The sequence below is a fragment of the Oncorhynchus masou genome, chromosome 6, assembly GCF_036934945.1.
Source record: "Oncorhynchus masou masou isolate Uvic2021 chromosome 6, UVic_Omas_1.1, whole genome shotgun sequence".
Lineage (NCBI taxonomy): Eukaryota > Metazoa > Chordata > Actinopteri > Salmoniformes > Salmonidae > Oncorhynchus > Oncorhynchus masou.
The window spans coordinates 37,429,351-37,456,941 of record NC_088217.1 but is presented as its reverse complement, the minus strand read 5'-3'; the positions used below and the strand labels follow the sequence as shown (position 1 = coordinate 37,456,941).

The window sequence follows — 27,591 nt, the reverse complement described above, 5'->3', positions numbered from 1 at the left end:
GGGTCAAGGCTGGACTCACTAACTAATAATTTCAGTCCTTCTGCTCTGTGTTTAGCGGCCTTATAAATGATTGACTGCACTGACAAATATTTTCAAATAAAATAACTATTCCAGTCATCATTCAAGCTATGGACTCCCACAGTGAAACATGAAGCACCGAAGACCTGAGCCACCAGGACACCTAGCCTCGGAGTTGCTCAACAGGTAGCCAGGGGGGAAAAGAGTCATTCTTTCAACCAGGAAGGGGAAGGTAATGTATACCTGTCTGTCTAAGTAACTCTGCTTTGTGTTTGGACTGCAGCCAGCTGTAATGAGGCGCTGCATGAGGGTGTGGGTGGGGGTGATAAAACAGGCCCAACAACAGCTGAATCAGAGTTCATCTCACACCATTCAACGCCACTAACAGAAGACAGAAGAACGATTCATAAATAAGTCATTTTATTTTCTCCTTTAAAGACCGATACATTGATCAACTATTCACAATGACAACTGGAATTATGTTAAATACTGTGACACAGCATACAGTTCTTTACTCCCAGTGCATTTGTTTCACCACAGCAGATAATGTAAATTCTCAATGAACTAAAGTCTTCATTTGATTTCATTGTTTCCGATAAGACATGGGAATAGGTTAAGGTTAAATAACAGTGTACAATGTAAACAATTTCTTATACATTAAATATAAAAAAACATGGCCTCTTCTCGGTTTTTTCACTTTTCCCTGGAGGGAAAATGTACTGAAGTGACCATTTGACTTTAGAGCTAATCTGATATGGATTGGAACACGGTGTTTTATATCCAGGATTACTTCCACACACTTGCTACATTTACTATGTCATCACGATGGATCTTGAATAATCTATAACAATAAAATCTATATTGTTTCCTGGCCGCCAGCAGCCAAAGTCTCTGGACTACACCCACTGCAGTCACGTCAGGCAGGAATGCACAAGCAGAACAGGAAAGTCTGTGTCAGGTAGGTAAGCCCCACACAGCCTGCATAATATAGGTCTATGTTATCACGTGTGCCCAACATCCCTGTGATCCATGATCACTTGTGTATATATATAATGAAAGGTCTGATTGTGTTTAAAATTCTAAAACGTGGTATATTGACTGAGTAAAGTAGTGGTTTGATTGTCATAAGGGATTGAGAAATATTTGGCAATGTTTCAGTTATAATTTATTCTTCAATTCTAATTCTTTTAGGATTATAGTCCACAAAATGTTGGGTAATATATTGATTTTTTTTTTTTTTACCTTCAGTTAACCAGGCAAGTCAGTTAAGAACAAATTCTTATTTTCAATGAGGGCCTAGGTACAGTGGGTTAACTGCCTGTTCAGGGGCAGAACGACAGATTTGTACCTTGTCAGCTCAGGGGTTTGAACTTGCAACCTTCCGGTTACTAGACCAACACTCTAACCACTAGGCTACCCTGCATTCTGAGGGGTTGTATTGAAGGAAGTTAGTTCCACACATTGACTCACAGCTTGACCAACTACTGAGCTCCCCATACAGTTTGATACAATTCAGTTGAGAGAAGCATACATTCACATATGTTCAACAAAGAAATTCCAGAGAATGAAAGTAATATAGGGGTTAGGGAGGATACACTTTGCAACCATGTATTTGGAAGCAGTGATGAAAAACAGGCAGAGAACAGTAACAAATATTGTTAACCAAATTTTCTACAATATGGTAGAAACGTCACACAAAAACAGTAGAGAAAACAAACACACTTGCACCACGTACACACACGCTTAAGCTGCCCTAGACATCCCACTGGATACAGGCATACCAATAGTCCACAGCCCCCACTGGTACAGAGTTGTACGTCCAGTGAGGGAAACAGAAACACACTGCCATCCAAAACATAGTGGTCTGATTAAGACTGAAATATCAACAAGGCAGGACATGTGCATTCCTATTTTTATGCTTATACAAAATAGGAGTTAAGTTGGGGAATCCTTCATTTAAAGTGTTTAAATACATTGGGATCTTTAGACTTCATAGATGCAACACAAGGTAATAATTGCTTTACTGACCCTTTGTCCCTAAGTTCTGAGACACATAAGCAATATCAAAACACAATATACAACTCCACAAAATGTCCTCTACCTGTGAGACACACAACACTGAGAACATGGAGGCACAAGTCCTGCTTATACCCTAAAACTGAACCACTGTATCAGCAAAACATTTACATAATGTACTGACAAATCATATTAAAAAAATAATCACTCTAAAATGGTTAAATATCACCCCCCCCCCCAAACACACACAATAGTTAGACATTTAGCTCATGTGTTTTGATTGCAATTCCAAATGTCCCAGTAACTCTAAATGGTATATCAAAAACCCTATGTTTTTAGAATACTGAGGTAAAACTACCAACGTCGTCAGTGTCAAAGCAGCAGTAAATGTTTGAAGGATTCAGTGTCCTGAGGCACTTTGTGCCCAGAGGTTGTTTGCTCGTGTCCAGTGGAGGCCTTCCCTAACTTGTCTCCTCCAGCTCAAACTAAATCCACCTGTGCTTTCCTCCTCGTCTGACAATCCCACTCTGGGTCTGAAGCCCCTCTACTGCGACCTGCCGGGCAGTCCATATCCCGGATGAACTTCTCCAAGTAAGGTTTGTCTAGGTAGGCAGGCCTCTGTGGAAGCAGGAAGTAGTGGGTGGTGCTGGCCTTCATGCCGTTCTCCATGACCGGCAGGATGCAGGGAGACCCCTCGCTGTTCTGCCTCTGTAAACCTCGCCTCACGTACTTAGGGTCTGGGGCAAAGCTCTGCGTGGGAGGCATAACACCGTTGAGGTATGAGGGGAGGCTCTTGGGGCTTGGGGTACGGGAGCTGCCTTGAGACAACAAAGGGTCCCTTGGGGGAACCTTCGGGGGCTTGTCCTCATCACTGTAGGCCCCAGAGGACACCTCAGCTGACCAGCGGCGGTAGTCTGCAGTCTTGATGGGCCGTGGGGGGATGGGCACGCGGGGGGGCACCTCTGGTTTGTCCATGCCCTGAGTGTGGCGGTGGTGACAGGGCAGGCGCAGCGACGTGGGCTTGTTGAAGGAGCCAGCAGGGCCGGAATGAGAGCGCCGCAGTTTCCTCTGGGCTCGGTCCTGCTGTCTGGGATACAGTGGTTGCTCCAATGGCTGTTGCTCTACCTGCTCCAATCTTTGATGTTGCTCCTGTTGTCGCTGCTGCGCCTGTATCCGCTGCTGCTCCTGCCGTTCCTGTGGTCTCTGCTGCCCCACTGGCCCCTCAAAGTAGGCATAGTTAATCTGTCCACAGTGCCGGAAACTCCTGCGGCTGGGGGCTCCGTAGCGGGAGGCAGAGGGTTTAGGGGGACACTGCTCAGGAACCAAGCAACAGCTATCATCTGAACTGGTGAAGAACTCCACCTCATTGTCCATGGCCTGGTCAGGGGAAAGGTCTCCCCGCCCAGGGAGAGGGGGCAGGGGCTTGGCCCCCCGGCTAGGTGTGTGTGGGGGACTGCAGCGTTCGTACACAGACAACCTCTGGAAGGATGGGACCACCTGGTCATCCTCAGCAGGGCTAGGTGTGGAGGGCTCAGCGCTGGATGACAGGGACAGATGGGTGGGACGGGACTTCTTTGAGGGTAACCGCTGTGCACCAGGGCTATGTTTCTGTCCTGTAGAGGTAGAGAGGAGAGAAGGTGGTTAGAAACCCAATTAGATAACAATTACAACCTTGGTACATCACTAAATAACTTTAGCTAGGCTCCCTAGGTTAGAAGTTTCCTGAAAGAGTGGAGGTCAGAGGCACACCGCAATTACTTGAAAGCAGTTCTCCTCTCAGGGTTTTGTTAAACATTCCCCAGGATATATTTAGAGCAGGCCAGGCCCTTGGCAGCCATTCTGGCTTTCTAATCTTATAGAAACAGGAAAACCTCCCAGTAAACATTGACCAGTTGGCTCAGAGGCATAGTATTAAATCCCTCCTTGTAAGGCTGTGTAGAAGGCAGAGGGCAAAAGGAAGGCTTGTGGGTGTAAGTGGTGGTTGGTAACATAGAAATAGAATCTACAGTGGCTGGGTCCAGTACTCACTCTCAGAATTGAGCGATGGTGGCACCTGCTGCTGAAATTGGAAGTTGTATTCCGTGGGTGCTGCATCCATACTGAAGTACAAACTGTAAAATGACATGACGCACATTGTTGAGTAATTGTCCAATCTGCATGTAGTTAAAATAATTCCAACCATCCCTGCAGGAATACCCTTGGTAAAATATTAACTGTAATAAAAATCATATTCTGGGAACAGACGTGAGCAGGGTTGGGTAGGCTACTTTCTAAACACTATCGTTACAATTACTAGTTACCTGTCCAAAATTGCAATCAGTCACATATCTTTTGGATTACCCAAACTCAGTAACAATCAGATTACTTTCAGTTACTTTTGGATTACTTTCCCTTTAGAGGCATTAGAAGACAAAGGATCCAGCAAACACTTTGGTGTGTCATCATAGTGGTCACTGACTTGTAGTCAGACTTGCTCAGGTTTAACAAACTTAAGATTCTTTTCAATGCAGAATTAAATGTCATTGAGAGAACAGAAAGGTGTCAATGTATTTGTTTTGCAACCATCCTTTTTGAATTGAAAAGTAATCCAAGAGGTAAATCTAGTTTCAAAAGTATCTGTAATCTGATTATAATATTTTTTGCTGGTAACGTAACTGATAAGAGATTTCTTTTGTAAAGAGATGACGTGTAACTGAATACATGTCGTCAGTTACTCCAACCCTGCATGCAGCAGACTTACTTGTCCAGCTCATGGTGGTGGCTCCATGAGGGCTTGGCTCCAGCCATGCTGAGACAGTGACTAGCCCGCAGGAAGGGGCTGTCTGTGGGTAAACAGATCTCCTGGGCAGTCAGGCCCGCTGTGGACATACTCCAGGCACAATCGAGTCGCATCAAAGCCAGGAAACGCTTGGCTAGCCCCGGCTGGCTGCTACTGCTGGACCTGTAACACAGCCAGGAGACAGGAACATGAGTAAAAGTGAACAGGGTTCGATGCAGGAGACAGTTATAAAAGTATGGTTGGATATGATCCATTGTGCTCATTGACAAATTTCCAGCAACATGAGACACAATCCTCTGATGACGAGTGTCCTCTGGTGTTGTATTTTGCATTGAATATCGGAACCTAAAAGCTTTCTCCATGTAGTAGAAAGAAATCCTGACGGGAGCCCCAAAAGATGTCCCTCCTTTTCCCAGAGCTGCTAGCCTTCCCTCTCTCACTAATTACAGAGCTGTGGCCTCACACTCCGGTAGTGGGTTTTAAAAAGAACAAGGAGAAACATTATCCTTGGCTCCTCTGGCTGTGGAATGGCAAATGTTCAGGTTGATGGGACGTTAAGACACTTGTGCCCCTACACACCCTCAGGACAGAGAGCGCCATGTCACACAATGCTCTCTTTAGTTGCTACAGACAACATGTACGTGCTATACACAGTACAGACAAACTACAAAAACAATACTCATTTTCTCACACTGAGGAAACAGAACACAAAAGAGGAACACTGCTAGTGACATGAATGTTCTTGTTGATAAACATACCACAGGTATAATGTGTTTTGATGTGGCTATAATTCCTTGCAAGACTTTTAGAAGCATGTATACTCACATAAAATGTCTTAGCATCATGTAATAATGATGTCTAGCCTAAACAGCAATTTACAGTTGGTTCAAAAACTGCAGCGTCGAAATAAAATATGATAAGCCTTTTAATAATAGATCATTACTACATGCATTATACCTATTGGCTTTAAGTAAAGTGTTAAGTCCTTCATACTGGATCTTATGTCAGTTAGAAAAAAATGACTGAGTTTTAAACTAAACCCAAAACACTGACAGTGTCTTTATACAACAGCAGTGTTGATTGCACCGCAGTAGGCAGGTATAGTTGACTGCAGATCTCTTTTAGACAGGACTGTTCCTGTAACCAGAGATATGCCTGGTGTTGCAAGCACTCCCCATGTCAGATGGCCTGGATGTTCCTGTCATGTCTAATGTGTGTCAGGGCTGAGTTAACAATGCAAGCATGGATCAGGAGGAGGAAATCAAGTCACAGCTGTGGAACAAATAATTGTGATACTTTGTTTTACAGATGTGCCAAAATCCAGGCGTATCTGATTTCACATACCCTGCAAAGTAGTCTTTTTCTTTATTGATGTGCTCATTTAAATGGCACTGTTTGGTACAGTAGCACATTAAGTAATGTTTCAATGTAGTCCGTCTTCAGGAGAACATTCATCCCAGGCCAGACTAGTAATAGCCAGTAATTGTCATGCATACATGACACCCTGACATTTTCGGGATGGACCATAGACATGTGACATTAATTTTAATTAGGAGCCTGTGGCCAAAAGAAGAGAGGAGTGAGTGCATCCCACCATAGCCCCAGACCTCCTTTGAGTAGAGCTGTAACATGTGGGCTAGACCTGACCTGGGGGGGGGGGGAATGTGAGAACACATCATGGCAGGTCTAGAGAATGGATAGATTGACATGCTGCCCAGACTGCTGGTCATTCAGAAACAAAGTTCTGGAACCACAGAATGCCCAGGATGTCAGCTCGGGCAAAATTGTCCACCATGGCATCTCTCCATCCCTTCCCTAGGGCCCAGGATTTGATTCGGAGGTGATAAGAGGCAACTTGATCCTCAATAATGAACACCTAGGGGCTTGTGCTTCCTCTGGCAAGAGGTGCAAAAATAGTTACAGGCAGCAGCTAACCATAGTCTACATGGAGTGTATTTAGAGGAAACAGGATTAAACAAATGGGTAGCTAGAGAAAATAACGAATGGGAACGTTGCAGGCAATTTTTTTCAGAGAAGATATAGTTATTTGTTGTGTGGGAAGACATGTGTGGTAATCACATTTGTGATGACAATCTGACCATCTCTTTTTGACATGCATAGCCTACCAGCAAAACACCAAGACCTAGAGCTCAGCACAGTCACTCCAGGCCAAGAGGTCTGGTGTTACATACACACCATGTAGCTACACACCAGCAATATTAACCCCTTTGTGCAAGTCTGACACATTTTTCCTCGCAGTGTACTACTTTTGCTCTATGTAATTGGGTGCCATTTCGAACATACCTTACTATAGCTCGTGACACATTGGGCACAGCAACACGTTTAAGTTCACACCCCACCTATAACACCCCTGCAGCGGTTTCCGAGCAACCATACTCGCTCTACCTGTGCTACAAGCAAACAGCGCGCACACCCCATCGCTATACAGGATCGATTGTAAGAGCTTTCCAAGGTGACTCACTCCATAATATACGTTTTCCGATCTCAAATAAGGATCCATCTTATTTTCATTCTTATGCCATTAAAATGTTTACCATACAAGAACAACTTGTTCCAACTTTAAATTGCTTACTGTTTAACATATTGACTTAAGTATGAGGCAGAATGATAGCGATATTAAATATCATAAAGATATTATACCAGGGGGATACAATGTATGACCCAATGTATCGGCTGGAATATAAGAGGGAATGACTCAGTCACTGCTGTCGTCATCAACACACCAAAAAAAGTATAATAGCTACATGTCACGTCAAACCAAGTTTTTAGAGCTCACCTTACAACCTCGCAGTCACTTCTCCAACCGTTGAGAATCCTTTATTGTCGACAGTTCTAGCTCCCCTGTTTTGCTGTAGACATTAGTTGGGCCAATCTAGAAGCTTCAGTCTTCTATGACACTGAGCCGAAATAAAGGACAGCACATTTTCCACTATAACTACTGTGTTCTGGGAGAGTTCTCAATACTATTGTTGTGAGCGATGTTCTTTTAAGCTCCACCACACAACACAAGAACACTCTGGCTCCGCCTTTCACTCAGCTCTTAAAGACATAGCTTTCAATTTAAAGGCTTGTACACACAGCACCTGCACAGTAGACTACATTCATGAATATTTTATGGTTTCACTTTACATTAATAATGTATACTTAAAAGGATTTATAGGGGGGTATATGTGTTTTACAGGCTACACTAGGAGTAATAGATTTACAGATATTTTATGAAGATGTAGTAAACATTTGTAAACAGTTGGTAAACAGTTGGTAAACATTGGTAAACATTGTGTCATTGCTAAACATTGGTAAACATCGGTAAACAGTTGGTATACATCTGTAAACAGTTGGTAAACAGTTGGTAAACATTGGTAAACATGGGGAAACATTGTGTCATTGCTTTATTGTACAATAGGCTATGATACATTATCATCTGATATAACACAAGTCAGTTTTATCTACAGTACTTGAGTGTTGCACATTGCATATTGGGTGTTTCAGTGTTTTAATTGTTACAGATTATGCAGGGAGTACGTGTTCATAGTGCTTATCAATAACAAATAAACACAGCACACATTGTTGCATTCGGAGCCCATAGTCCTACACTCTTGTATTAGTTGGACTGGAGAGAGGGGAATATATATTTTGTACAGTGAGTTCACTAAACTGCATGTTGTATGACAGAATAAAGATGAGGTCATTCCTGTTAGAATCTCAGGTATGGATTTAACAAGCTGTTCTGGACTCACAGCCTCTTGTGGCGCCACACTGGCTGGGCAGAGAGAGGTTGTTTGAGGACCCTAGACTGAACACAACTGCATTCAGAGAATACAACACAAACATACATATATCCATTACAGAAAAACCACATGATTTCACATATGGAAAATCACACGAATCATCAGGTGAAAACATGTTTTTGGAACACTTCACATGTGATCACATGTTTTCGGATGTGTAGTTTCATGTTATTACATGTTGCTTTACATGTTTTTACATGTTATCACATTAACTTCACATACGGTCACATGATCACATAAAAACATGCATTTTTGGCGTAAGGGATACCTCTGTTAGTTACACTGTGTAGGTACCATTACCTCCATCAACACGGTTGTAGCTGTTCTTTATTGTTTCCACATAAACTCAGTAGAACAGACACAGTTCATGTAAAACACTCACACACAAGGCTGAAGGGAGACAGAGAGAAGGAGTGAAAAGGAGTGGGTAATGGGGATGGCTCCAGGGGAGATAACAAGGCAGGCAGAGCAAACACACCACAGAAACACTCTAATCTCGGCAGTATTTTCACTTGCATGGTAACTGAATGGTGCCCACATTGTCTGGCTACTGCTCCTTATCTGATCTCAGTGGGACATTTTTATTTACCTGGGACCTGCTCTGTGTTTGTCAGAAGTGGCTGGGCAGCTCAGATGATGGAACAACAGTCTTTATAGACTTTACTCTAGTCATAAAGTCCCATGCCAGTCACTCAAGTCTGATAGTATAGAGTCAAATTAGATGTGGATGAATTATAATGGACTTGTTGTAAAAAGCTATGACTTCATGACACTGTTTATGTTTTACACAATTATTACACTGTATCAAAACCCTTCAACAGCTGTGTATTTGGTATTACTTATTTATTTTACAAAATGATTCACACCATGTCTGTTACAATGTGTGCTGGAACACACATTGTAACCAGTATTTAGCTACACTGCTACATGGCAAAAAAAAGTAATCAACTCCTGAAAACACTACCTAGATTTGAATGTAGTTAAACTACCACCAAGCTACTTCAAAATGTTTTTTAATGAATAGTTGAACTACATGTAGTTCACTACTCCCCAACACTGCTAATAACAGACCCTGGCCGTGACCCTGCTCTCCGAGGGTGTCTTATGGGTTGGGAAACGGGGAAAAAAAACACTTTTTATTAACACATGCAAACTAATATACACTTTTACATGTGTGAAATATGACAAATATAAGCACCCACCAAATTATTATTATCATTATTAGCCATTAAAAGCATTGTGTGTGTCCCTTCAACCTAACTAGGTTAAACTAACTAGCTACAGCCATGCATGCTAACCAAACATAGCCATACAATGACTAGAAACAAGTGAAGTGCTAAATAAATAGAGGCAGAAACTGGAGGTGGTTGGTGGGAACAGAGTGTGCTTGTTGCTTGACTTGGTAAATCCCCAAAGCTTTGGCCCCGGACCTAACAGGCTTATCGTTAGATATGTTACCCTGGATGGACTAGGCTCGCTCTAATCCCCTTTAATAATAATAATTAAAAAAAGTTTAATTGTCACCTAAACCAGATAGGTGAACTGAAATGTGTTGTTTTACAGAGTCAGCCATAGTAGTACAGCATCCCAGGAGCAAATTAGGGTTAAATGCCTTACTCAAGGGGAAGAATGGTGGGTTTGTGAGAACAGATCACCACATGGGTGTTTGTGGATCGGAAGGTGAGCTTGGGAGCTGTGTGTTGCTTGTGATGTCTGTGCAACTGCATAAATCAATACGTATTGCTTTCTTTATTTTCCCAGCTTTTGTTGCCATTACCTATTTACAGTGATTTCGTATTCACATTAGAGAAGAAGCATGTTACTGTGTAAGAGAATGAAATGGGAAAATACTATGATTGGAAAGATGATGTGAATGGATAGGATTGACTTGAGAACTCTGTGTGCTGAGTATTATGACCACATGCCCCGCCCCTCTCCTCTCCCACCACTGCTTCCCCCCCTAACAGAGCCGTCCTCTTCACTCTGGTGCGTGCCTGATGTCACCACACAGGATGTTCCTTATAAAGTCAGTCAGGCGGACAGGAAGGCAGGCAGGCAACACATTCACAGAGAAGTGAGGGCTTGGGACAGTTTATGAAAAACGTACTGACAAAGCTACAGGCACTCAACATGTCTTACACCCAAACACAGGACTCCTCTATCAGGTTTACATAAGAGAAATGACATTACTTTACTCTATGAGTCTGTCATATAGTTTTTGATGGCTCAAGTTAAATCCCCTGCTGTAACCTCTTCAAGTATGCCAGAACTCATACCTACCTGTTTTCTTTCAACCTGAGGTTATTTGCCATCATCATTCACCCTTTCCAACACCAGGATATTTATGTGGTATGATGTTACATTCTCACAGCTGATGATTATGGCTTTCTTTCTAGCAGGAAGGGTGGGGTGTGCCAGATAGAAGAGAAAACATGGCTGGAAATGACTCATCCACTATGGAGGTCATTAGGTTGATGAACTCTACCTGTTGCGGTAATCCTGTTGCAGACGTGTATTTTCACTGTACGTTTGAAGTTCACATGGAATAGCAGAAATGGTGTCATTGGACACGAATAGTAGGATGATGTAAAAATAATGTTTTGTTATTGTGGCAAGCTGGGAAGTTTTGCTATGGTAGTAAGAGGGAATGAACTGCATACATTAGTAGACCTACACATTGTCATGCCCATACATAGTTATTGTCCTATTTCTCTTGTAAAGTATTTTCATAAATGAAGGGACATCAATGTTTTTTCCACAGTAGTAAAAAGTGATACGAAACTAGCAGGTCTAGGGCCAATCTGAAGCATATTATTGTGCTCAGTCAGTTCAGATGGGGGATCCAGATCCCTGGATGAGACGGACTCTGAGACATCTCCTCTCATGTATCTTGGCAGGAGAGTGGCTCTGCTCAGACCCACACAGACAATTTCAAGCCTCTGCCTTGGAAACATAACACAAGTCCCCAGGCAACAGCCTGTAATAGGCTGTCATCTCTCACTAAAATGTAAATATGACCATATTACAACACTTCTAGCCATTATCCAAACCACGCATTCAGGAATCCTCCAGCTGCCTCTGATATTAATCACTTCCTTTCTGGGAAACGGAGGAATTTCAGAGTACGCCACCACAGCAGTGACTTCTACGGTACTTCCATTTTAGTAGGATTAAAAGTCGTAAGGGCGACTCACCCATTGCATCATTCTTCACCATTATGTTGAGCTCTGCGAGTGCTGGCACAGCCTGCTATTAGAAAGTGGTGGGTAGAGAATGGTCTTGGTGACAGAAGAAAGGTACGCAAAATGAGTAGTTTCTCTTTGAGAAATGCATTAAATTACAGTACTACTGTATGCTGTCTTCCAACTGTGTGTGTGTGTGTGTGTTATATGAGTATGTGTGTGTGTTTTTGTGTGTTTTAATGTGGTTTCACAGTTGGGGGTATAATGACCTCTGGGCTTCAACACACCCATAAACACGCCTCCACAGACAGTACTGTCTTTTCTTCTTTTTCGATTTATACAAAGGAGTATCCATCATTCTACTGTATAAGCCACCTGTCTGCACTACACTGTTGGGATAGTTGGGGGTTGGAGTGATAATGACTAGGGTGGAGTGTGCATCCTGTCACCTCGCCTGTGGTCTTCCTGCTAGATTCACACAGTCCAGTGTGTCTGATGATGTTACTACCTAAATGTTTCTTCTGGGGAGAAGCTGTCAGTCCTCTGGTTCACAGTCAACTGAGCTCACAGCAAAACCAAAGGAATTCCCTAAGACTCACTGACACAGACAGAAGTATATCCATAGCAGGCCTTGTTTCCAGAGAAGTTTGACCTAATAGCCACACTTTTACAATAGTAGGCCTACCTTGTACCCACATGTTATGGGTTATTCAGTATGTTTTACAGGCTGTCGAAGATGATCGAACATTCATTTCAATAGCATTTAAAAAAATGCAATAGTATTGTTAATCTATTACTCCCTAATCTAAACATGTTCTCACTAACACTTTACGGTTCTAACATTTACGTGTTGTAATGGTTAACCCAGGAGTTCCTGGCATGCAGCCAATGAGTATTCCAGGTTTTTCTGTGTTTCCCATGGTAGTCTTCTGAGGCTGAGGTCAAGGCTTTGCTAATGTAGCGATCTATTAATCTAAAGCAAGATCTGATAGCTAGGAGAGTCAGCTCTTCCTGGCTTCCTGATTCATGCCCTCTCAGGGGAGATATAGCAAACACAGACACACACTAGGTCCCCTACTCCTTGTGCCACTGATAAAGATTTGAGATGTTCTCTCCATTAGGGAGTGGGAGAACACATACCCTCAAAGGGGCAGAGCTAATGGACTGAGGGATAGATCAATAACCTCCAGGTTAGAACAGCAATGAGCTTGACATTCCCCTGTGGGGAGAAAAACATGTTTCTAAAGAATAGGAACATATCTGAAGCATGAGATTGTTCACTTGACATATGATAGCCGATGTGAGTTGGTGTGTGCTGGGCTGGGGCCGGCCGGCATGCCTGATGACAGTGTCTGACTCATCCAGGGTAGAGTATGTGCTTTGTCAGGACTGCATTTGTTCCATTCTCTGAAATTAAGCCCTCTTGTGAAGTCAGAGAGGCTACCTGATCTGATGCAGGGCTGCATCCACATTAATTCCTGACACTGGAGTTGCTTTGGCTCAGTGCTCACTGGACTTCTTAATGGGTAGGCGTACGGGCTCAGGAGCATGTTGTCACGACCCTACTCTCATTTTCCATCCATGTACAGCGGTAAGGCTGTGTGGATGCATTCATTCAGGGGGAAGAGCGTGTTCCAGAGAGGGTTTGTGATGCGCGGTCTCGTACTGAACCCAATCATGAGGGAACGGAGACAATGAACCGAAGGGTCACATGCTGAAAGCCAATATAGATGAACAGCCAAATCTGTGCCACAATAGCCTTCATGGTCAGCCCTGGCGGGCCTGTAAATTAAACTCTTTAACCAAGGCATCTGCAAGTTCCCGGACCTTTCTGGGGGGGAATGGCTCTAGCCCTCACCCTCCGATCCGACAGATCCCAGACGTGCTCAATGGGATTGAGATCCGGGCTCTTCGCTGGCCATGACAGAACACTGACACCGCTCCAGAGTACAGGCCTCGGTGTAACGCTCATTCCTTCGACGATAAATGTGAATCCGACCATCACCCCTGGTGAGTCAAAACCGCAACTCATTAGTGAAGATCACTTTTTGCCAGTCCTGTCTGGTCCAGCAACAGTGGGTTTGTGCCCATAGGCGACGTTGTTGCCGGTGATGTCTGGTGAGGACCTGCCTTAGAACAGGCCTACAAGCCCTCAGTCAGGCCTTTCTCAGCCTATTGCGGACAGTCTGAGCACTGATGGAGGGATTGTGCGTTCCTGGTGTAACTCGGGCAGTTGTTGTTGCCATCCTGTACCTGTCCCGCAGGTGTGATGTTCGGATGTACCAATCCTGTGTAGGTGTTGTTACACATGGTCTGCCACCGCGAGGACGATCAGCTGTCCATCCTGTGCCCTGTAGTGCTGTCTTAGGCGTCTCACAGTGTGGACATTGCAATTTATTGCCCTGGCCACATCTGCAGTCCTCATGCCTCCTTGTAGCATGCCTAAGGCGCGTTCACTCAGATGAGCAGGGAACCTGTGCATCTTTCTTTTGGTATTTTCAGAGTCAGTAGAAAGGCCTCTTTAGTGTCCTAAGTTTCATAGCTGTGACCTAAATTGCCTACCTCTGTAAGCTGTTAGTGTCTTAACGACCGTTCCACAGCTGCATGTTCATTAATTGTTTATGGTTCATTGAACAAGCATGGAAAACAGTGTTTAAACCATTTACAAAGAAGATCTGTGAAGATATTTGGATTTTTACGAATTATCTTTTAAAAACAGGGTCCTTTTTTTGCTGAGTTTAGTATGGATACCTCAGAATTGTCAAGCCAGGCAGAGAAGGACTGCAGTTATCATTCATTATCTCTGGGTTGTTGTTGTTGATATGCATCTTCTTTTTTTATTATGTAACAAAAGAGTTGGATGAAAAATACAGTAATCATTTTATGTGCTTCTTAACCAAGACCCTACCATAACTTTTTCCCAGCTGAAGCATGAAACAGTACAGAACATGCTTTGTTTTTTAGAGGCTCTTTTGTTATTTTGTCATGTGCAGGACAATATCAATGTTATATACAGCCCACTAAAAGTGGATTGGATGATACAGTATGCTGCCTGTGCAAGCGTGAAACAGACAGTGAAACAAACACACCTGGCCCTTATCACCAAAGGTAGGTGCTTTGCTTTAAAGCCAGTTTGAAATATGGGACAGTGGAGGCTGGTGAGGGGAGAACGGCTCTCAATAATGGCTGGAACGGAGCGAATGGCATCAAACACATGGAAACCATGTGTTTGCTGTATTTAATACCATTCCACAATTCCGCGCCAGCCATTGCCACAAGCCTGTCCTCCCCAATTAAGGTGCCACCAACCTCCTGTGATATGGAAGTATGGACTTGGCAGTCCTGTAAATTAAACAACTTTAGACATGAGCCTTGTGGTCCCTGGCAGGAAGTAGACCAGCCAGGGGAACTGAGCCACCCTGCCTGGCCCTACTCTGGCCCAAACACACTGGGCCTCTACTCTGATGCCTGGAGGTGTGGGCGTGTGGGAGGTTTCCACAGGGCACAGCTCAGTTACCATAGAGCAAAATAACAGACACACTGTACACACCAAATGTACACTTAGTCTAAAAATAAAAAGCACACACAGACATGCCGCTAAGCATAGATTCCTAGCTGGAATCTTTTGAATAAATATCACGGTAACTATTGCATAATGGTGGACGGACAATAAATGCTCTTTGAAATAAATGCCCCAGACTAAATCAGTCTAGTTCTCTCACTCCAAATAGGTCAAACTCAGTCCTTCAAAGGGGTTACACACCCACTGATGTGTCCCTCTGACCTGGGATCACTGTAGAGGACCACGTGGACAATAAAGTATATTGTATCATATGTTGTGATGGTTGACACCGATGGTGACATTCATTCAGGGTGTGTTAGAAATCCTCTACTTTGACTGTCACTACCTGTCATTGTGGTCACTCTGAGTCAGCTTTTTCAAAGGACCAGCAGTACAACATACATACAGCAAAATGTTGTATCCTTTCTTTATCTTTCGCTTGTCCCAAATAAAGTGTGCCCTCCTTCACACTCTCAAAGAGAGTGTTCCCATGACTACAGACAAAGTATTGAGACCAGTTTCTGTTCTGAGCTGGCTTATTTTCCTCACATTTGGTTTTCAACAGACTTCAGACAAAAGCCCCTCTTTCTGTTTGGAAATCTGCTCCCAAATGACTCCAACATTCTCATTATGTCTCCCCTCTAGTTAAGAGGCTGGGCTACCATCTAACTTCTGTACAAAACCACAATTATGTGTATGGAGACAGGCTTAGTTTACTGCAAAAGCTAAATAAGTTTCAGACATGACTGTGGCGTTTGTGTGTACTTGTTCATGTGGGTGTGTGTATGTGTGTGTGTGAAATCATTTGTTTTATCCAAAATAGACCTAGTTCACAGAAAAAGGAGGTGTGTGATACTTACATTCTGGGTCAATAGAGTATTGAGAAAGAGGAAGAAATTAGTATAGTGTAAGTCGCTCTGGATAAGAGCGTCTGCTAAATGACTTAAATGTAAATGTAAATGTAGATGAAAAATGTTACAGTCCAACAAAGAGTCCCGCAAAGTTCAACAGAATAACCACAACTTTTCCTGACAAGGTCAACTTCCTAAATTCACTTTATGATACCAAGTCCAATTATAATCCCAAAGCCAGAGCCAAGGAGCCAGGGCCATGGAGCCAGGGCCAAGGAGCCAGGGCCATGGAGCCAGGGCCAAGGAGCCAGGGCCATGGAGCCAGGGCCAAGGAGCCAGGGCCAAGGAGCCAGGGCCAGGGAGCCAGGGCCTGGGAGCCAGGGGCAGGGAGCCAGAGCCAAGGAGCCAGGGCCAGGGAGCCAGGGCCAAGGAGCCAGGGGCAGGGAGCCAGGGCCAAGGAGCCAGGGGCAGGGAGCCAGGGCCAAGGAGCCAGGGCCAAGGAGCCAGGTCCAGGGAGCCAGGGCCAAGGAGCCAGGGCCAAGGAGCCAGGGCCAGGAAGCCAGGGCCAAAGAGCCAGGGAGCCACATCCAGAGATCCAGAGAAAGAGGAGGTCATGTTTACAAATAGCACCGACAGAGATAGAGTGTGCCTGTGGGAAAAAGCTGTTCTATGTGACTACCATCGCCTTAAAGAGCGAGAGGAAGTGGAAAAGAGACCGACAGAGAGGCAGGCAGGACCCATCCAAACTTTTTTCTTAGATTGTTTGTAGAAGAGACAGGTAACCATCTTGAATGATGGTACTGCACAATACAGTACTGTCTGTATATACCATAAATAATGATGTCAAGGATTATTTCATGGACGTCTTACCATGACAGTGGGAGGGAGAGACAAAGATAGACTGTGGGTGTCCCTATCTATCATTACTGACTCAAAGTGCACATCAAAATACCCAAACAGGCATTTCGGGTGCATAAAGAATGTTCCTAAAGCTTTCTGATAAAACAGACATTTTCCATAAAACACAAACATACTGTACTGTACACTCTAAAACATGTATTTTGAGGTCTTCCCAGTTCATTTGAATCCTTTTGAAATCTGCACATAAAATGTTCCCACCAGCAGGATATCATCAAGGCCATATTAATTACAGCTCTGACCCAAACTCGTGTGAAATTCCACTTGGAACACTATGAAAACCTGTCTGTTTATAGATTTAGAGGCAGAATACAAAGTTGTGTGTGTTAGAAAGTTTGATAGGGGACTTACGTTACTCAGTATTTTCCTATTATTTAAACTATTCAACATTTCTATCTCATTAGCCGCATTGCTAGAGGTGGGTAGGGAAGCCAAGAGGCACCAAACTCTGATGTGTTGCACTAGTGGAAGGATACCACAACGCTCAGATAAGATTATAAGCCATTGAAAGTGGTCCAAGTGCCCAGCTATTCCTCCCGTTTCCAACAACGCCTTTCACGGCTATTTCTTCCTCCTCTCACTTCCTCTATCAGGACAGGAAGCACCCTGCCCGGGGCGCCCAGCCCAGAGAAGGAACAACCGCTCCACTTCATTCAGCTTTCTGTGTTCCCTGCTCTTGGGCAGTGTTCATTTTGGCAGCGATTTCAGATTTAGTGTTAGTCTTAGTTTTAGTCATTTTTCTGTTATTATCAGTCCACTAAAACTCTGGATACTTTAACTCTAGATTGAGTCACAGTCATTTTAGTCACATAATAGTCAGTGCATTTTTTTCTCCAATAAATAATGTACCTCTAACTTCCATCATGTGCACATTCAGATAGCCTTGTCCATCTAGGCCTACTTTCTCCTCATATAAGTTTGCAACATTGCTTCTGTGGCAGATTGTAACCAATGCCAGCCATAATGAACCATTATAGGCTATAGCCTTAGGTACAGGTTAAACAATTTACAGCTTTGATTTTCTCCCCGTCATAGCCATCAAAGGGCAGTAAATAACAGTGATTTAATTGAAAAGGGGAGAATCTGAGCTTTCCAACAATGCCAGAAGTATTTCTGTACTCCTGTATTCTGCAAATAGCCTAGCATTAGTTTTCCCAATCGGAAAAAAGCAAACGCAACTGGCATTTGCGGAACGCGAGAGAAGCAACCCAGATGAATACATTTCTGATGTGATCGGAGTTAAAATATCTTATATGAAAGCAAAGATTATCAAGACATTATTGTTTCGAATTTAGGCAATTTACAATTGAAGTGTTTTGTCTGCACATCAGTTCAAAAGAGAGAGTGATTGAAGAGACCGCCTGGGAGCTGTGTGTGTATAGATCTGGCTCTGCTCAAGCAGCAAGCGCTACTGAAAGACTTTATCGGCCAATGAGACGATTGCATTAAATATTCTGCAAAGGCATGCATGCTTATAATTTGACACAACAGATGAAAAGAAGCTTCATGTCAAATTGAATGTCCATTAGTCTCACGTGGAATTCTTGTTCCGTTACATTTTCGTCAACTGAACTTAAAAGTAATTTGTAATATTTATTGTTTTTTCAGGGCATCTCGCCTCATTATCGTCAGGAAAATGTGGACGTTGAAGAATATTTTCCTTAGTTATTGCTGACGAAACGAACACTGCTTTGGGGCTGTACAAACAGCGACAGCACAGGATGGACAACCCCGAGAGAGACAGAGCACTTTCTAGAAGCATGGCAGCATATTGTTAAAACACACTGGGAGAGAAAACAAGTCCTCGAAGAGACATGAAACTAGTGTAGTCATGTTTTCCTAGTCCAGGTCTTGTCCTGTCACCCTGGGCAACCAAGTAACACTGTGTTTCCCAACAGAGGGAGGTCAGCAGGCTCAGTGGAGATAGATGCCTAACACCTCACACAGCCTAATAAATAGGGCCCTCCCTCCCGTGGGCACCGGCACATGGGTCCCCACTGTGATGTAGAGGCTCCTTATAAGACAAGGGGAAACAGTACTATGTCATCCTCCTCCAGTGGTGTAGTATTGTACAGTAATATTAGCAAATAATGAATCAAAGCAGGTTCAGTGTGTGGTGGTAGTTCAATGATGTGGCCAAGCAGAGGTTGACTTCCCTGGTGATTCAGAGTGAAAAGGGAGATAAAGCTAAAGAAGGAAAGATAGATAGAGAGAAGGAAGGAATGGGGAGAGGAGACTAGTCACTGGGGTGAAACAAGGAGAGCAGCCTCCCACACTGACCACAGAGGGTCTGACTCATAGCTTGGCTGCCTGGCACACAAGACTAGGGCAGGGAAACACTGGCCAGCCTAGAGACACAGCTCTGCCTAAGCCTCAGATCCCTCAGTTTACTTGCTCTAAACACATACCCCAGGTCCCACTCTGAAACCAGCCATTCTGTAATGCTAGCCAAAACTACTGTAAGAGCAACGTGGAGGTGACCATAGAGAATACAGTCAGAGCATAGGGTCATGGATGTCACTTGGTTATGGGTGTAACATTAAGCTGCCAGGCACCAATAATGATTGTTAAGTCCTGTGCTTGGCCTTCCATACTTGTATATTGATTTATGGTATAGTGGTGGAAAAAGAGTCTGTCAGTTCACCAACTACTTTGCAGACAGAGTTCAGTGTGTCAAATCAGAGGGCATGCTGTCCGGTCCTCTGGCAGTCTCTATGGGGGTGCCACAGGGTTCAATTCTCGGGCCGACTCTTTTCTCTGTATATATCAATGATGTTGCTTTTGCTGCGGGCGATTCCCTGATCCACCTCTACGCAGACGACACCATTCTGTATACCTCCGGCCCATCCTTGGACACTGTGCTATCTAACCTCCAAACGAGCTTCAATGCCATACAACACTCCTTCCGTGGCCTCCAACTGCTCTTAAACGCTAGTAAAACCAAATGCATGCTTTTCAACCGTTCGCTGCCTGCACCCGCACGCCCGACTAGCATCACTACCCTGGATGGTTCCGACCTTGAATATGTGGACATCTATAAGTACCTAGGTGTCTGGCTAGACTATAAACTCTCCTTCCAGACTCATATCAAACATCTCCAATCGAAAATCAAATCTAGAGTCGGCTTTCTATTCCGCAAAGCCTCCTTCACTCACGCCGCCAAACTTACCCTAGTAAAACTGACTATCCTACCGATCCCGAAGTTGGAGGCTTTTATCTCCCTCACCAACTTCAAACATCTTCTATCTGAGCAGCTAACCGATCGCTGCAGCTGTACATAGTCTATCGGTAAATAGCCCACCCATTTTTACCTACCTCATCCCCATACTGTTTTTATTTATTTACTTTTCTGCTCTTTTGCACACCTATATCTCTACCTGTACATGACCATCTGATAATTTATTACTCCAGTGTTAATCTGTAAAATTATAATTATTCGCCTACCTCCTCATGCCTTTTGCACACAATGTATATAGACTCTTTTTTTCTTATTTTTTTCTACTGTGTTATTGACTTGTTAATTGTTTACTCCATGTGTAACTCTGTGTTGTCTGTTCACACTGCTATGCTTTATCTTGGCCAGGTCACAGTTGCAAATGAGAACTTGTTCTCAACTAGCCTACCTGGTTAAATAAAGGTTAAAAAAATAAAAAATAAAAAAAGATCAGTCAGTAGTGATGACCACATGTTCTCTTTAAGTGCGTGAATTTAACCATTTTCCTCTCATAGCAAGCATTCGAAATGTAAGATACTTTTGGGTGTCAGAGAAAGTGTATGGGTGTAAAAAGTATATATTTCCTTTAGCATTGTAGTAAAAGTAGTCAAAAAAAATAGTTAAGTACAGATACCCCCCCCAAAACGACATAAGTACTTCAAATGATTTTCCCTTAGTTACTTTACACCACTCGTTGGGACTATTCTGTACTGTAAATACAGTAAATACAGTATATACAGTATATAATTGCTTATGTCAGAGGTGGTTGTTTGCATGACCTCAGCATCTAGCACACTGTGTGCTAGCTTGTTATTGAAGTTCCCTCTATTTCCACAGTCTGTCATATTCACATTACATAACAGGGCCATTCCCTGCTAACCATTATCCAACACTGTCTAGAGCAGTGTGACAGCCTCTTTCTTCAAAGAGCACGCCATGTAAACTGGCCAGTAAACCTGCTTTGTGTCATTTACTTTCTTAGACAGTGAGAATCCACACCGACACTACCGTTCAAAAGTTTGGCGTCACTTAGAAATGTCCCCATTTTTGTCCATTAAAATGACATTCAATTGATCAGAAATACAGTGTAGACATTGTTAATGTTGTAAATAACTAAAGGACTGATTTTTAAAAATGGAATATCTACATAAATGTACAGATGCCCGTTATCAGCAACCATCACTCTTGTGTTCCAATGGCATGTTGTGTTAGCTACTCCAAGTTGATCATTTTCAAAGGCTAATTGATCATTATGCAATTATGTTAGCACAGCTGAAAACTGTTGTTCTGATTAAAGAAGCAAAAAACTGTCCTTCTTTAGAAGGTGACTATGGGATGCTGGCCGTCTAGGCAGAGTTGCAAAGAAAAAGCCATATCTCAGACTGGCCAATAAAAATAAAAGATTAAGATGGGCAAAAGAACACAGACACTGGACAGAGGAACTCTGCCTAGAAGGCCAGAATCCCGCGATGCCTCTTCACTGTTGACACTGATGTTTTGCAGGTACTATTTAATGAAGCTGCCAGTTGAGGACTTGTGAGGCATCTGTTTCTCAAACTAGACACTTTAATGTACTTGTCCTCTTACTCAGTTGTGCACCAGGGCCTCCCACTCCTCTTTTTATTCTGGTTAGAGCCAGTTTGGGATGTTCTGTGAAGGGAGTAGTACACAGCGTTGTACGAGATCAGTTTCTTGGCAATTTCTCGTATGGATTAGCCTTCATTTCTCAGAACAAGAATAGACTGAGAGTTTCAGAAGAAAGTTATTTGTTTCTGGCCATTTTGAGCCTGTAATCAAACTCACAAATGCTGATGCTCCAGATACTCAACTAGTCTAAAAAGGCCAGTTTTATTGCTTCTTTAATTAGGACAACAGTTTTCAGCTGTGCTAACATAATTGCAAAAGGGTTTTCTAATGATCAATTATGCTTTTAAAATGATAAACTTGAATTAGCTAACACAATGTGCCATTGGAACACAGGAGTGATGGTGGCTAATAATGGGCCTTTGTACGCCTATGTAGATATTCCATAACAAATATGCCGTTTCCAGTTACAATAGTCATTTACAACATTAACAATGTCTATACTGTATTTCTGATCAATTTGATGTTATTTTAACTTGCCTGGTTAAATAAAGGTACAAACAAAAACAATGTTATGAATCTGCAGATGTATGATATGTAAAACATGTGGGTTCGGGGATGGGGTTAAGTTTAGGAGTTACTATATGCAATATTGGATAATTGTATTTGTGTATCTCATGCATTTCAATGAGTACAAGCTGGTCAGGCTGAACTTCAGCTATATTTGGACCAAAACGGACAGACTTAATATAGGCCAGTTTTTGGGAAGACAATTTTGGGCAAAATAAAGTCCATGACAGATGGATCTGATATAGCTGAAAATTCACCATCCGTGGAAGTCACGTGCTGGGTGGGTTAGATTACAGGGTTAAGGTTAGCGTTAGCTAACATGCTAAGTAGTTCCAAAGTAGCTAAAAATGTGTAAATAGTTGAAAAGTTGCTACTTAGCTAACATGCTAAAAGTTGTCAGTGAAGAGATTTGAACTCGCAACCTTTGGGATTCTAGACGTTTGCATTATACGTCCACCCCGACCAAACACCTTTATTTTTTTGCCTTAATGTAACCATACCAAACATATCATACTAAATTGTTGTCTTGGATTTATGTACAGAATAATATGAAATGCTCTGAGACCAGGTTGCTTCCTTAGGTGTTTTCTTACCCATAGACTTCCAGTCATTGCGCTAACACCAGTTAGCATTGGCTCACAAAACTACCTTTAACTTCCTTCATATTGGACACAGAGACATACAAATGGTATCCACGAGTTCATCTGACTTCAAAAGGATTCAAAAAGTAATGTTTGCTCAAAACCACGTCGTCATTATCACATTTTCTAGCATGCGTTATTACAGATTGATTTTTAGAATTGTTTCATTCAATACCTGTGTTTTTGCATGTACATTGATTGGTTGATTAATCTTACGCTACAAAAAAAAGAATCTGTTAGTAGTTTGATTTTTTGCAGTTACCGAGATGGCTGTTCATGTTACATAATTTAGGTATTCACAATAATCAGTCTTTCCTACCACAGCTGTCATTCTCAATGCAGGTTGCGGGTGATTAAAAGTTCAAATAGTTGGATATCCTCACTCTGGCTGGATTCCAATAGGAATTACATATCACTTTGCAAGCCAGCATAATGTGACTTGTAGGCTTGATGTGGCCTGTAAACCAGTAGTTTCATACCACTGCTTTAGGGTGTCACTAGGCCCTCAAAGAAAGGCCTTATGTGTCACGGCCGTCGAAAGAAGAGAGCCAAAGTGCAGCGTGGTTAGCGTACATTTCAGCGTGGTTAGCGTACAACGAAAAAAACAACCGTGAAGCTCACAGGGCTATAGTGCCACTAACAAAGATAACTACCCATGCTGAAGGTGCGAAAAGGGCTACCTAAGTATGATTCCCAATCAGAGACAACAATAGACAGCTGTCCCTGATTGAGCACCATACCCGGCCAAAACATAGAAATAAAGAAAACATAACATAGAATGTCCACCCCACATCACCCCCTGACCTAACCAAATAGAGGAATAAAACGTCTCTCTAAGTTCAGGGCGTGACAGTACCCCCCCCCCCAAAGGTGCGGATTCCGCCTGCAAAACCTAAACCTATAGGGGAGGGTCTGGGGGGCATCTATCTGAGGCGGCAGCTCTGGTGCGGGACGTAGACCCCGCTCCACCTCTGGTTCACCCCACTTTGGTAGTGCCTCTGGTGTGGGGGCCCTCACCGCCGACCCCAGACTGGGGACCCTCGCTGCGGGCCCCGGACTGGGCACCCTCGCTGCAGGGCCCAGTCTGGAGGCCGTCGCTGGAGGCTCTGGACTGGAGGCCGTCGCTGGAGGCTCCGGACTGGAGGCTACGGACTGGAGGCCATCGCTGGAGGCTTCGTGCCGTGGATCATGACTGGAGGCTTTGTGCCATGGATCATGACTGGAGGCTTCGTGCCATGGATCATCACTGGAGGCTTCTTGCCATGGATCATCACTGGAGGCCTGGCTCTGGGAGTGGACACAGGATACACTGGGCCGTGGAGGCGCACTGGAGGTCTCGAGCGTAGAGCCTGCACAACCCGTCCTGGCTAGATGGTTACTTTGGCCCGGCACATGCGGGGCGCAGGACGCACTGGGCTGTGCAGACGCACCGGAGACACAGTGCGCAGAGCCGGCGCAGGATATCCTGGGCCGTAGAGACGTACTGGCGGCCAGATGCGCTGGATGCCCACTCTAGCCCGGCCGATTCGGGGAGCTGGAAGGTAGCGCACCGGGCTGTGAACGCACACTGGAGACACCGTGCGCTCCCCCGCATAACACGGCGCCTGACCAGTACAACGCTCGCCACGGTAAGCACAGGGAGTTGGCTCAGGTCTATAACCCGACTCCGCCAATCTCCCCGTGTGCCCCCCAATTTTTTGGGGGGGTGGCTGCCTCTCGTGCATGCCTCGTTGAGCCAACTCCTCGTAGCGTTGCCGTTATGCCTTTGCTGCCTCCAGCTCCTCCTTGAGACGGCGATATGCCCGTACCAAGAAAAACAACGGAATCAGCAATTAATCCTCCCAAAAGCCTGAGAAGAGATAAACTGTATGCAGCAAACTCAACCAAACCTCTCCACAGCTCTCCTCCTCCTCCCTGGGCTGTGTGGGCCAGTCAATGAGCCAAGGATGAGAAAACAAAGCCTTGGGAGAATAATGCTGTGTCACATCCTATGTTTACAGAGCTCACCATTCTGGTAAACATGGAGAAAACCTCAACAGTCATTATCCCAGAAACCCATTCTACCCACATGCTTGGTTGGTTTTAAGGAACAATACTTACGTTAGAGTCTACTAATTACTCTGGTCTTCTGTGATGACTTCAGATCTCAATATATTTTGTGGGGAGGCATTCAATTTTGTTGGGTGTAGGGTTTCATCCACATACAATCCCACACATTGTTTGTTTGACGTGTTGCCCTAGTGATACAGTAGAGTCATCGCTCAATAGTTGACCTGAATAGATGAAGCAGGGGAAGAGTTGAGCTCGGCTTGTTCTGTGCATGATCTTTTATATGTACATCCCGTAACCCCCATAACAACCCTGAATGAGGCCCAACAAAAGACAGTCATGTCTTATGGTATTTGCCCTAGTCAGCATTATTTTCTGTGCATTTGTAGAACCTTTACACATTCATACATTTGTCCTTTTTGCAAGCATCCATGCCAGGACCATATTCATTGCTTCCATAATACCAAATCTCCAGGTGGATGTGTAGCTAGGGTACTGATCAGATTGAAAGCCAAAGTTCTGTATGCATCAACAGATTTGCAGCACCGGAGAGTAAGAGCTGCGGCTCTTTTGGCCTGTCTCGCTCATTCACTTTCAGCCCTCTATCATTTTCCCCTGCTGTGTTTTGGGTAAACCCTTCCAAGTTTCAAGTTTCAATGTTTATTCACCATGTGCCCAGGATACGACAGGTGTAAAGCAGACAAGTGAAATTCTTAGCTTGAGAGTCCTTTCCCAACAATGCAGTGATAGTAATAATGATATTGCTAATAACAGAAAATATAATACATATAAATACAAAAATTATATAGATTGAAAAAACATGAGAATGCAAGTATACACTGAGTGCACAAAACATTATGAACATGCTCTTTCCATGACATAGACTGACCAGGTGGATCTAGGTGAAAGCTATGATCTCTTATTGATGTCAAGTGTTAAAACCATTTATCAGTGTAGATGAAGGGGAGGAGACAGGTTAAAGAAGGATTTTTAAGCCTTGAGACAATTGAGATATGGATTGGGTTTGTGTGCCATTCAGAGGGTGAATGGGCAAGACAAAGGATTTACGTGTCTTTGAAAGGGGTATGGTAGTAGGTGCCAGGCTCACCGGTTTGAATGTGAAAGAAACTGCAACACTGCTGAGTTTTTCACACTCAACAATTTCCTGTGTGTATCAAGAATTGTGGCTGTTCTTAGGACAAAAGGGGGTACAACTCAATATTAAGAAGGTGTTCCTCATGGGTTTTTTTATACTTGAAATATAGTGAAACCCCCCACCACCCCTCAGATGATCCCACAGGAGAATAAGCCAGATGTGGGAGTCCTGGGCTGGCGTGGTTACACGTGGTCTGCTCTTGTGAGGCGGTTGGACGTACTGCCAAATTCTCTAAAATGATGTTGGAGGCGGCTTATGGTAGAGAAATTAACAAACAGCTCTGGTGGACATTCCTGCAGTCAGCATGCCAGTTGCACACTCCCTCAAAGCTTGAGCCATCTACCAAGGTTTTCTGCGGTTATATTTTTGTTCAGTGTAGTATATATACAGTGCCTTAGAAAGTAAATTTGTTTTTGCTAATTTATTGCAAAGAAATACAGAAATATCTAATTTACATAAGTATTCACACCACTGAGTGAATACTTGTAGAAGCACCTTTGGCAGCGATTATATGACTCTGACATTGCTCTTTCTGATATTTCTTAGTTCCTTTCTTTTAACTTTTAGATTATGTGTATGTTGTTTTGCATTCTTTTCTAGGTATTATTAGTTTTGCTTTTGTCGAAGCGTGCATAACATGCATTGAGTTTGTCTGGTAGAGAGGCATCATTGGGCTGGGTCTTCCTTTATAATCCGTAATGAACCCCTGTCACATGTGTTGAGCGTTGGATCTGGTGTAATAGGATTCCACCTTGTTCCTGTATTGTCCTTTTGCCTGTTTGACGGCACTGCGGAGGTCATAGCTGGACTTCGTGTCGTCAGTCGTAGCTTCGAGGTTGGCTTCGAGAGCCCTGTGTGCCGTAGCTCTGTCATTAAGTTTAACACGTACCTCTGTGTTAATCCAGGGCTTTTGATTGGGGAAGTATCGAACCTTCACTGTGGGGACAACGGCGGCGATGCATTTCCTGATGAAGCCGGTGATGGACGCGATTAGCTCGTCTATGCTATTGGTGGAGTATATTCCAGTCCTGCAGCAGACCCTCCGCCTCGGAGGACCATTTCTCTATGGAGCACATCATGGGTACTTCCTGTTTGAGCTTTTGTTCGTAAACAGGAAGCAGGAGTATAGAGTCATGATCTGATTTGCCAAAGGGGGGGGGGGGACAAGTGAGGGCATTGTATAGATTAGATCAGTACATAATGTTCACTAAATCTGAGAGCTGTGAGAATGGGATTGGTAAC

General features: G+C 43.6%; 1 protein-coding gene across 1 annotated transcript; it reads right to left on the bottom strand.

Moving 5' to 3' along the window:
• Positions 1-421: 421 nt before the first annotated feature.
• Positions 422-7,802, bottom strand: LOC135542024 (ERBB receptor feedback inhibitor 1-like). The gene is made up of 4 exons (XM_064968600.1): positions 7,611-7,802; positions 4,775-4,975; positions 4,063-4,145; positions 422-3,647 (listed from the first exon to the last, which is right to left on the bottom strand). Exons 2-4 carry the CDS (start codon positions 4,924-4,926, stop codon positions 2,515-2,517), a joined length of 1,368 nt encoding a protein of 455 aa, XP_064824672.1. The 5' UTR covers positions 4,927-4,975; positions 7,611-7,802; the 3' UTR covers positions 422-2,514.
• Positions 7,803-27,591: the final 19,789 nt, after the last annotated feature.